A 12,660-nucleotide genomic window follows, 5' to 3' on the forward strand; every position below is an offset into this window, starting at 1 on the left:
CACCATCTTTTCCAGGTGCATGCCTTTGACTGATTTCAAAGGTAGCTTTATGCTGAGAAGGAACCTCTAAGCTGTAGAAAGGAAAGAGACAGAGTCCCTCCCAACTTAACCCCTTGTGCTTTCCTCACGAAGAACCACAGGGTGCAAGAGCATCATTACAGCCCAGACCCGGCACCCGAGTGGACACGACAGGCCCGTCACCTGCCACCCTTTCGTCAGCCAGTGTGGACTGACCTGGCTAAAGACAGGAATCTGGCGACCAGCACACGGCTGACTTTCTCAGCAGGCCCTTCGTCCCACCTAGGCCGAGCAGCAGCGGCCCTGGGCTTAGCAGGCTCTCACCTGTCCACCGGGCTTCACAGTCTACCTAGGGGAAAAGGCAAATCTGAGCACATCAAGGGCAGCCCAGAGACAGCTCCACGGACCATGTGCTGCTGCTGGGCAGACTGGTGGAACAGTCTGGAACAGGCCAGATCCGCCAGGGGCAGGTGTGAGAAACAAGGCTGGGAGGCCCACCTGCACAGCTGGTCGAAGGGCCCGAGAAGCTTCTGACGAAGTTGGGACAAGAGTGAATCTCCAGCAAAAGAAACCTGACGGCTGACCGCCTCGCCGCTCGGCCATGCTTCGGACTCAGCTGCAGCTCACACTTTGACAAGCCTGTTCTGCATTACTCATTAGTGTCTGCCCCTCCTCAAAGAGGCCGCGGAGTGTGGCAGCAGCAAAAGACTGGAGTTGTTTGAGCAAATGGTCACCGTGGGCTTCAGTGGCCCATCTTTGAAACTAAGACAAACCCCTGCCCTTCTCCTCATCACAGGGGCATAGTGAGGACTCAGGGGACATGACTGCTGCAGAAACCATCAAAGAGCCCACAGGGAGCGTGACACAGGCCAGAGGATCTCAGAGTACAGTCCGGGACCCTCACAGGTTGGTGCAATCTTTTCAGCAGGTCTGCAGGATCAAACTATTTTCATAACGATGTGAAGATGTTAATTCCCTCCTTTGTTATCGCTCTCGTGAGTACACAGTGGAGTCTACCAGAAGCTACAAGGTGTGTGATGATGTCAACACTTTGATGACTAATGGAATACGTGCAGTGAGTTCTTGTGTTTTTGTAAGTTCTCAGTTCTATTCTCTAGTTAGATACTGAAAGATAAAAGCTCTTTGGAACATTCAATAACTTTTGAGAGTGTGAAAAGGTCCTAAGGCCAATCTGAGAACCACCAACCTAGAACTTTAGTTACACTCAACCCGCAGTTCCCAGATGGGGCTGACTTCCTGCCCACCAGGAGTCTCCCTCCCCACTCTGCCTTGTGGACTCTTTCTCTCCTTCACCCGGCTACCTTCCTTCAGTATCTGCTTAGATGGCACTTTTTCTGGGACTTCGCCTGACTTCCCCAAGATAAGCCAGGCAGTCCTGCCTGGGGCTCACGTGGCACTTAACACACTGAGCTGCAACTGCTTATCTTTGGTCGTCTTTTGTCATCAGCCCCTTCACAGGGACTGACTCAGTCATGGTTCTGATGGCGACACAAACGTACACAGCAGTCATACAATAACTACTTGTTGAATGACTAAAACAGCCAAGGAAGAAAGATGAGAGGTTGATATTATAATCTTACCTAGGGGGAATTAATTACTAACCACATTACTTTTCATTGTAGTATAGGCTCAAAGTATAAGCATAACAGCACTAAGAACTGTCTGTATATCATTATGTACTAGACACTATCCTAACCACTCCAAATGCATTCATTCACTCTTCACAGAATCTCTTTGAGGTATATGTTACTATTATCTGCATTTCAAAAATGCAGACACAGATAAGCAGGCAGTGTGGGGTGAGTCTGAGGTTCCTATCCAGGCAGTCCGACGCTTGAGTCCCAGGCCATGAACCACACTACAGACCGCCACGTAGGGCAGCAGTACAGACCTCAAACTAACTGCATGTACTGGGGCCTCAAGGCCACCTCTCAGTTCTGCTCATAGACCAGGAACATGACTTGACATTTAAATCCCACCTCTAGTCCTGGGCCTATGTGAGTGACCACAACAGCCATGTGGACAAAAGCTATCACCAACACTACCTGTCCCCAAGGAAAGACTAAAATAGAGCAGTTTCAATAAGGAGTCAATCTGTTGTGCTTTAGTCTTTTCTAAAAGAAGTATTATGTTAAAAATAATGAAGAAATTTTATATATTTATTCAAAATAAAGTTTCTTCTGCCCTACAGAGGAGACAGGAGGTACAGATTTGCTACAAGGCATACTCTGCCTCATGTGTACAATTCTCCTTGTGCCTCTTGGGCCAACTTCTCTCTCCAGGAATACTCTTAGCTTCACCCTGAACAGGGAGTGGCCCAGAATGTTCTGTAGACAAACTTGATGGAAAAGGGAAACTCTATATGGTTCAGAGAGCTGAGTTTAAATGAGAAAGTATATCATCGAAAACACAAGATTCAATGTAAAAGACAATGTGACAGAATCACAGAGTAACACAGTGTTCGGTATGCCAAAAGCATGCTTAAGGAAATATCTGATATTTCAGCAGCAGAAAAAATTCTACCGGTAAAGGTAAAAGCCTAAGTATCAAACAGTACATGAGATAGGAAAGTTCATCTTATGGTATTTGACAGAAGTCCCCCAAAATAACTACCTACCTGGAGAAGTGTCCCATGAATATGGTTCTGCCGGAAACACTGGTCGGTGCAGTTGGGGAGTGTGGCCAATAGAGTTTGGATGGTCTTAGGAATTTGATCTAGCATAACAAATGGGACCAAGGCACGAGCTGCCATTTCACGGGAGCGGTAGACAGGTGAGTGACCACACCTAGGAAGAAACAGAACACAAGCCTTTTCAATACTCATCTCCACATCTGTGTATTTGTATACACTGATGTTCTATCTAGCTCAGGCTGGAATATTAAATCTAGGGGAACAAAGATCAGGAGCTGTTCCTTATTTCAAAGATTTTTTCTTAATAAATATTTCCCTTATTTCAAATGACGTTCCTTTGTACTTGTATTTGCATTAGCCCTACAGGTCAATTTGCTTTTGTCAAAACATCATCAGTATATATAATTCTATTCATTGGGATTACATGTAGATAAGCTATGGGAATAAGACAACAGATAGGTAGTAGCAAAAAAAAAAAAAAAAAGGGAGAGAGAGAGGGCTTACCCTTAATAATCAAACAACTATCCATTGGGCACTTCACAATGAGTAAAAGCACTGTGATACGTGCCAAGAGTCAAATAGTCACGACTGGCTGTACGCAGTCCACGCTGTGGTTGGCAAGATGAAAAGTACATTTGAAAATGTACTTTTCTCCACAACATAGTGTGGGGAAAATGATAAGCAGGTGCTCTTGACATTACAGCTCTAGGAAGTCAGACGTAGAAAGATGGGACTCAAGCAGGCTGAGAGAAGTCAGGAAATTGTCTCAACCAAGGACAGAGGCATAAAGCAAGGGTAGAAATGCTCAAGGAATAAAGGAATAGGGAGATGTGTGCGGTTGAAGTAAAGGCTTATGCATTAGAGTAGAAGTTAAGACAGGAAAGTAGGTCAAGCCATACTGCAGAGTGCCACAAATGGCAGACTACATGGTTTGAACTTACTGAAACAGGATGAGAGACGGACCTCCAACTCATCAATCCTTGCTTCTGAACTCCTACCCATGGATAAGTGGTCTTTTGAGATTACGCAAAGGTCATCAGAAAGGCAGGTCATCTAAGGGCATCTGAAGTTTCTAAAGACTCAGAACCTGAGAAGCTACAACCATTTTGTTCAAACTGTCCACTTGAGAGCCTTCACATACAGAAGACTGACTGAGAGCAAAGGCCAATATGGCAAGTGCTGGCTAAATAAGTTCTTGATTACAACTTTCAATACCTCTTGATCTTATATCCAAATAGTAACGCAACAGATGCAAATGTCTTAAGATGTCAAGACTAGGATAGAGAAGATCAAAAGAAGGTAGATTCTACAGGGGGAAGAGATAGCTTCTTGACCATTTTCAAAATTAATTAGTGGTCCAAGAGGAAATCATTGGTTTGATCTGGACCATGTGTCCATGAAAGCTTAGCACGCAGAAGGATAGAGTTCTATGACCAAACTGTTACACCCCAGAAGTGTCCATCTAACACGATAATACAAATACAATTTCTGTACAAATGCAATCACCTGGGAATTTCACCTTGCGAGAGGCAGGGAGGAGGGAAGGTGGGGAGAAGGAGGGTTAGAGGGTTAAAGTGAGGACACTGTCACTTTTCCCCCAAGAAGGGAGCTTCACCAATGATGGGTAGTTTCAGGATGGAGAAGCGCTCACTTCACATCCTTCTGTGGGAAGACACATCACACTACAGAAAGGGCTAGGGTTCCAGTAGGTGGCTGGGCAGTTTCCACTGTTTTTTGACTAGGTTCCATCAACGCACACATTTTCTCGCATAGTTTTCCTTTAACATGATTAAATATTTAATGGGTAATTGGTAAACACAGTAAAACATTTGCTTTGGTCTGCAGGGGTTTGGGGTAGGGTGGGAAGAAAACTTCATCTGACAAAGGAAATACTCTGAAATGCTTAGCGATTTAATCAGCAAATGACCTCACTCAGTACAGCAGGCATTTGTCGGAAGCTCCCCCGGCTGTCTGTCCTCCACCCCTCCATATCACACACATACATACACACACATACATAGCACACACTGCCTTACAGTGTTTTATGTTACTGAAAAGGCTCTTGTATATAAATGTTTCTTTTCAAATACAAATAACTCTGACATAGTTACAGATGTTTAGTTTCCAATTAGCAGTAACTGTACACTAAAGAATGCCCCTCCTTTTGCTCCTGACCTCTTGCAAATGATGATTTCCCAGAGGAATCTGGCATCCACACAGCAGAAAGAACGGAAAGTGGGAAAAGGGCTGGACTTTTTTGCTTTCAGATATTCTGGGGTAGGGTACTTTCCAAATGCACACAACCAGGTGCAAAACATCACAAACAAAACATCTTACAAAAAGTAATGCAACTACCAAAAAAAAAAAAAAAAAAAAGAGAGAGAGAGAGAAGTGGTTTTTTAAAATGATACTTAAGTAACATTCATTATCAAGCAATGATTAAATGTAATTTCAAACTCCTTTCTACTACAAACTGCTTAAATGGAAGGATGGATTACAGTCAAATTTATAAACACGTTCTTTCTTTCTCTTGGGGCCTTCCAAAAGTTCACAACAAAATGAAATTAAAAGATAAGCTTATTTTGGTGCAAGTTTTTTCTTTTATTATATGTAACATATTTCTCCATAACATTTTTGAAAACCCTTTGTGTATTATATATATACACTGAGCAAAAAAACCAAAACCAACCAACCAAAAAAAACTCCAGCTACTTTTGTCGTCAGTTACTAGGGCACGAAGAGGGTCCAATAAGACACTTTAGAATCTAGTGGTTGTAAGGATAAAAAATTAGAGCACCTGGGTGTTCATTCTGCTTTGGAGACTGAGTTTTGTGACCTGGACAAGTAAGAGTCAGCTCTCTGAGTCAGTCCAGGTAACAGAACTGGCAATAACTCACCCCCAGGACTCTGAAGTGATGTGGAGGACACTCCAAAAGAAGGATGCTTTGGAAATACCCTTGTCTCTCAGTGTCTGGAGGACACAGGTTCTGGGCCTCCCTGTGGTTACCGAGCTCAGTGAATGTTCAAGTCCCTTATACAAGATTGTGTCATATTTGCATATACTGTAAGTCCTCTCTAAATTATCTGTAAGACCTAAAACAAGGTAAATGCTATGCAAGTAGTTGTTATACTGTATTGTTTAAGGAATAATGACAACAAGAAAGTATCTGTACACATTTGGGACAAATGTAGTCTTTTACCGGCGTATTTGAGGACTGCAGTTGGTTGAGCTTACATGTGCAGAGCCCACATGTACGGATAGCCAAACAGAGAAAGGTTTTGTAACATACCGGGCCTGCGTCTGGTCTAGCAGCAGCATATTCTGGGAAGTACAGGACTCTAAGTGGCCCCACTCAAGATAATTAAGACCATGAGGTGAATTCTGTAATGTTTCTAAAAGGTAAGACAATAAGTTGATATGAAAGCAAAGAAGTTCTTTCTGTGGATTCTATTAAACATGATGAGGTAAAGCCTGAAACTGTCTCAAACAAGGACAGCCTCTGTCTTCTCTAAATCTCACATCCTTCTGTAAAACAAAGCACATGAACTTGGGATCACGAAGCTCGTTTTTACTTTTCACACTCTTGCAAAATGAGTTCCTTAATGGCCCTAGCTGTGCTCTGGACCTGAATATGGGCGTCCACAGAATCTGCTAGAAACACACACACCACTGGTGTACTTAAAGCTCCAGCCCTCTCACTATAATAAACCAGTTCCCTGTCCATTTTAACCACCTAAGTAGTGACTGCCCACTGTATTCTCTGCCCTGTGTGATAAAAAACACACTTGTAATAGTAATATTTGAGTCTCACAAGTGTACAGCTCATGGCAATTAAAAAAGTGCCTATACACCTATGCTCTCTTTACTGTGTGATATTCCTGTAGGGCAAGAGGGCATTATAAACCTAAATTCAAAGATGAAGAAGAAAGTGAGGCTCAGAAAGGCTATGTGAACCTTCTAGGATGTATAAGTAGCAGTGCCCAGGCCAGAAGTGGAGTCCAGGGTTCTAACAGAGTTAGTTTTTTGACCACCCCAAGCTGTAGCCCACACCTGGAAATTGAAGGAACATAAAAACACCCCCTAGCTTATCTAAACACAAAACTTTAACTTATAAGTGTGTGGAAAATCTCTAAATAAGTGGCTTTTTGTTGCTGTTTAACATTTTTAGGACAATGAAAACATTTCAGAATTTCATGTAAACCATGGACTCTCTCACAAGAGAAAAAGATTTATGAACATGAACACACAATTTCCCATACAATCTCAGGAAGTTTGTGATGTGCATTCAAAACTCTTGGGGTGGGCCTTTAGCCTGGTGGTTAGGATACTGGTTGGGATTCCCACTTTGGGATACCTGGGTTTGATACCAGACTCTGATTCCTGACTCCAGCTTCCTGCTAATGCAGATCATGGGAGGCAGTGGTGATGGCTCAAGTAACTGGGTCCCTGCCACCAATGTGGGAGACCTGGTTTGGGCTCTCAGCTTTGGCCTGGTCTGGTCTCGGTCCAAGCAGTTGTGGGCATCTGGGGAATGAACCAGTAGATGGGAGCTCTGTCATTGCCTATCAAATAAATTTTTTAAAAAGGCAGGAAAAACATTAATTTTTTAAAAGGATTCCTTGTGTAGGGCTTTATTAAAACTTTCTTTCTCTTAAGAATTATTTATTTATTTGAAAGTTACAGAGAAGTTACAAGAGAGTTACAGAGAAGGAGAGAGAGAGAGAGAGATCTGTCATCTGCTGGTTCACTCCCTGGATGGCCACAATGAAGCCTGGAGCTGGGAGCTTGGTCTGGGTCTCCCAGGTGGGTGGCAGGGGCCCAAACACTTGGGCCATCCTCAGCTGCCTTTCCCATGCCATTAGCAGGGAGCTGAATTAGAAGTAGAGCAGTCAGGACACAAATCAGTGCCCATATGGGATACTGGCATTGCAGGCGGTGGCTTTACCAGCTATGCCACAACAACAGCCCCAAAAGCATTAAATTAAACAAAACAAAACCTTGTGGCATGTTTCCTGGACCTGGTCAGGAATCTGCAGTTGTTCCTTTGCACACAGTAAATGACTACAGAGTGGCTGTCACCTGTGTGTCCTGCTTCACGAGACACAGTGATGGTGACTACCAACACCGCTCACAGAGTCTGAGCTTAGAGGCGCTCCAGCGCCTGCTGATCACAAATCCGTGGTGCGCAAGGAGACACACACACCTGTGTAGAGTGGCACATTAAAGGAAAGTGGGACTCTGTTCTCTCCTGCTCACTCTCTCTTGCTCTCTTTCGTTGTCTCTCTGCTCTCTCTTGGCTTCTCTCACTCCCCTCTCTCCTTTCCCTCTCTCTCTTCTCTCCTCTCTGTCTCTTTTATGCCCTCCTTCTTTCTCTTTTCCCTTCTTCGCCCCTTCCCTCCGGTCTGCTGGGTTTTCCCCAATAAACCCTTTCCCTTAAAACAAACAAAAAAAAGGGGGAGTGGGTGGGAGTGCTGGGGCAGCTTTCCGAAGGAGATCAAGGACCTTCCAAAGTGGGACACAGAATGCCTTTGGATTCAACACTCCAGGAATCCAGGGGAGTTTAACACACGGGACTCTGGGCTAGAACAGGACCACTCTGCCGACGTCACCTCCTGACCTCACCTGTTTTCCGAGTGGTGGCTGAACATTTGCCAGGCACCCCCGCCCCTCATCTACCTGCCTGCACAATCTGTTCATTTTCCTGAGAGCCTTCAAAGCTTAAGAGGCTGGACAGCACCAAGTGTCCCTTGCCCACCGCGAACCACAGGGAGTCTGCTGGTACCGACACCAGCACGCAGAGTTAGTACCAGACAGTCAGACAGCAGAGGCACTGCCTAGGCCACAAGGAGCTCCCCTGTTTAGAGGCAAAGCCAGGGGAACGCAGACTTCCAGGACCATGATAGGCAAACACAAGCTGTTGTAGGTGGCTCCCCCAGAAAGGGGGGTGGGTGGAAAGGAGATCATGTCTGGCTGCGCCTAAGTGGGTCGGCCTGAGAACATCTGGGTTTGACATGAGCATCAGGCCCACACCTTTCCCTACATGAACCCAAGTGTCCTCAGTGCACCAGACAAAATGCCACTAGGAGCCAGCAATGACCATGTGCTGTAGAAATACTTTTTCATTTACTTGGCTCATTTTCATTACAAGGTCAGGGTTATTATCCTTATTTTAAGATGAGGAGGGGCCGGTGCTGTGGCGTAGCAGGTAAAACTGCCGCCTGCAGTGCTGGCATCCCATACAGGTGCCAGTTCATGTCCTGGCTGCTTCATTTCCAACCCAGCTCTCTGCTCTGCTATGGTCTGGGAAAGCAGAAGATGGCCCAAGTCCTTGGGCCCCTACACCTGCATGGGAAGACCTGGAGGAAGCTCCTGGCTTTGGATCGGCACAGGTCCGGCCATTGTGGCCATCTGGGGAGTGAACAAGCAGATGGAAGACTCCCCCTCCCCCGTCTCTCTGCCTCTCCTTCTCTGTGTAACTCTTTCAAATAAATAAATAAATCTTTAAAAAAAAGATGAGGAAAATGAGAATTCCCCACATTTCTTGGGTTATAAAACTAGCAATTGGCAAATCCTGCATTCTAACCAGGACAGTACACCTGCAAGATTCAGTCTTCTTAACACTTTATAATGCAGCTGCCTCGAAATCCCCAGAGTCTGGGAAAAGTCGAATGTTTCCAGAGCAACCTGTACGACCTAATCACACTGAGGTATGAATGAATAATTTATGGAATCAGCCAGTCTCTACCTGGTAGACTGTGAAGCAGAACACTAACATCACTAACAGTGATGCCAACAACACTAACATTTATTGAGCATTGATTTAGGATGAGACTTGGTATTCTGTGATGGGTATAGCAAATCATTTAAATCTTACAAGCCACATTAGCAGACAGAAAATTTTCTGGCAATGCAGGGGAGGTATTTTTGAACTTCTAAGGCCCAGGCCCCTATTTCACAGGAGCCAGAGTCTTCAAAGTCTCAGAATGGCTTCAGGATCCAGCCAACAACCCGTTCCATTCTTTATTACCGACATAATTAATGTCCCCCCCCCCCATTTCTACCCATTCCCAGACCCACCCCCAGTCATGACCCTTGTTCAGGTCAGGCTGCTCTGTGTCCCAGAGCCCCCAAACTTCTGCTGAAAACAAAAAGGACCAACTACTTGCTCCAGAGGCCATTACTTGGCCAAGGGGTTGCCATCTTGGGAGCTGGGCTGAGTTTGAACAAGCTGTGTCTGACCCACCCTCAAGCTCCACACTAAATTGACCCTAGAGTGCCACATCGTTATGGCCTGTTTCACAGGCAGGACAGCTAGCTGAGAATGGGAAATGGCCATACTCACAGCCCACAGTCGAGACAATCCTAGCTTACAGTGTATCTCTAAAGGCTGGGTGAGAGGCAGGAGGCCCAGACCTCTATTATCCTATTTTCAGAAAATCATCCTGTCGATTTTTCATTAAGTCGACTACTCCTTAGTGCACACTGCAGGTTCATTATCGCTGAGATGAATGTCTTTTCCCCCTTGTGCCTGTGGGGGAACCCTCTCCATCCTCTGAGATTTGTCAAAGCATTACCTTGTTTTGTGAATTTTAACTGAACCTCATCTGGCCGGCATCATCACTTCCTTCCCTGTGCCTTTCCGCAACTGTATAGCCAGCTCTGTCAGAGCAGAGGGTGCATCTCATTTACATTCCCCACAGTTACCCCCAGGCAGCATCATGTGCACTAGGCCTTAAGAGGAGAAACAGGGGCTCTAAATTGTTTTATGTTTTATAAGATTTTTTTTTTTTATTTGAGAGAGAGAGAGAGAGGGAGGGAGGGAGGGAGAGAGAGAGAGAGAGAGAGGGAGGGAGGGAGGGAGAGAGAGAGAGAGAGAGAGGGAGGTCTTCCATCTGCTAGTTCACTCCCCAAAATACCTCCCCGACATTGCTGGCTCATTTCGGCAGCAGCTGGAGCTGAGCTGATCTAAAGCCAGGTCAGGAGCTTCTTCCCCATCTCCCACGTGGGCGCAGGGGCCCAAAGACTTGGGCCATCTTCTGCTGCTTTCCCAGGTGCATTAGCAGGGAGCAGGATTGGAAGCAGCGCAGCCAGGACTCCAACCGGTGCCCATATGGGATGCCGGTGCTGCAGGCCAGGGCTTTAGTCTGCTGTGCCTTATTGTAGAGCACATAGGACAGGAACTAAGAACATGTCCTGGCATCCAGCCGATCTAAGCTTAAATCTAATCCCTGATACTAGTATGTGACCTTCAACAAATCAGAAAACCTCCTACATTTTTATTTTCTGTAAAATGGGGAAGAGTACTTACCTAATAGGACTGTTGTGAAACTTAAATGAAATAATGCATGTAAAAACACCATTCTTGTTAGATAGGAAGTGATCAATAACTGGTAGCTATATCAAATCTAGTGGGTTGGGGCTGGCACCGTGGTGCAGTAGGTTAATCCTCCACCTGTGGCGCCAGCATCCCTTATGGGGACCAGTTAAGTCCCAGTTGCTCCTCTTCCAATCCAGCTCTCTGCTGTGGCCTGGGAAAACAGTGGAAGATGGCCCAAGTGCTTGGGCCCCTGCACCCACATGGGAGACCAGGAAGAAGCACCTGGCTTCTGGCTTCAGATCGGCGCAGCTCCAGCCGTTGCGGCCATTTGGGGAGTGAACCAATGGAATCAAGACCTTTCTCTGTCTCTCCCTCTCACTGTCTGGACTCTACCTCTCAAATAAAATAAATAAAGTCTTAAAAAAAAAAATCTAGCGGGTAGGATAATTCAAAGACTTAAAACTTTTAAGCACACATACAGACTCTGTTTTTTCACAGTGTTCTCTGTTTCAACAACTAGCTGAGGAAACAGAGCTGTGCCATACCAAATAGACACAAAGGGCCCCCTTCTGCCTCCCATCTGAAAGAGCTAGGAAGGAAAGGCGGCAGCTTTGGCTTCTTCCAGGCCTCTGACTTGTCTGTGTGAGGCCCACCACCTTTATCCTCTAGGACCAGGGCAACAGTCTGTTTTCTGTTGACTCTAGCACTATTACAAGAGTTTTTCCTTGTTCAAAGCTTCAAATCCTGCCTTCAGGAAAACACGTACATGTTGTGGGTATGTGTGCATGCATGAAAGAGAGAAACCACTAAAAAACAAAGTTTGTACTCAGTGAGTTTGAAAAAGCAGACATTTTTGCATGTCCAGTGACTATGAAGCATGTCTTTGTTACAAAACTGAAGTCCCTCTTCTACATCCTCAGGTGAGCTCAGCAATGGGTTGCCAGATTCTCTGTTTGTCCTTCCTGTACCAATTTTCAACTCAAAGGATTGATCTAGCCTCACCTGAACAACTTGGTCTACCACTTAAAAGTTGTATTTACTGCAATCCTACCTTCTACATAACTCATGACTTTGTTCAAATAATTTTCTTGGAAGAGTAATGGGTTCAAGACTTTTTAGAAAATTTTTTTAATTTAAATGTTATTTTATTTATTTGAAAGGGAGAGAGAGAGAGAGAGAGCGAGCGCTCCCATCAGCATCAGCTTGCTCAAGGGACCCACGGACTTAGGCCAACACTTGCTGACTCCCAGGATGCACATTAACAGGCAACTGGAATCAGAAATGGAGCCTGGGTTCACACCCAGGCACCCTGATATGAGCCTATCCCAGGTGGTAACATAACTACTATACTAAATGCCTGATCCTAATTTTTAAAATAAGAGCAGTAGACAGTAGCTAAGCTAAAAACTGTACATTTCTAGATCAGATGGACAAAAAAAAAAGCTATATATCTGCAGATAGGATAATTTGTTTCCCTATCTGTGTATACTGGAAAACTAAAAGCATTTTGCAAATTAATGTTAATCAAAACATTAAAATATTTTCCTGAAGAAATGCTGACAACAGTAAGTCACAACAGAACAAATGAAAATGGCAGTGTGTGACCACTAGGGACGAGCCTAACCACAGAGCTTGTCTTAGAAGGTGCATCCTTTTCTGGTCACTTCCACT

General features: G+C 45.0%; 1 protein-coding gene across 1 annotated transcript in view; it reads right to left on the reverse strand.

The window, feature by feature from the left end:
* The window catches only part of THADA (THADA armadillo repeat containing), a 375,245-nt gene that overhangs the window by 164,558 nt on the left and 198,027 nt on the right, over nucleotides 1-12,660 (reverse strand). Inside the window, exon 29 of the mRNA XM_062209349.1 lies at nucleotides 2,657-2,825. Within this exon, the coding sequence (XP_062065333.1) occupies nucleotides 2,657-2,825 (169 nt within the window). The remainder of the gene's footprint in view (nucleotides 1-2,656; nucleotides 2,826-12,660) is intronic.

The sequence above is a fragment of the Lepus europaeus genome, chromosome 13 (genome assembly GCF_033115175.1).
Source record: "Lepus europaeus isolate LE1 chromosome 13, mLepTim1.pri, whole genome shotgun sequence".
Taxonomy (NCBI): domain Eukaryota; kingdom Metazoa; phylum Chordata; class Mammalia; order Lagomorpha; family Leporidae; genus Lepus; species Lepus europaeus.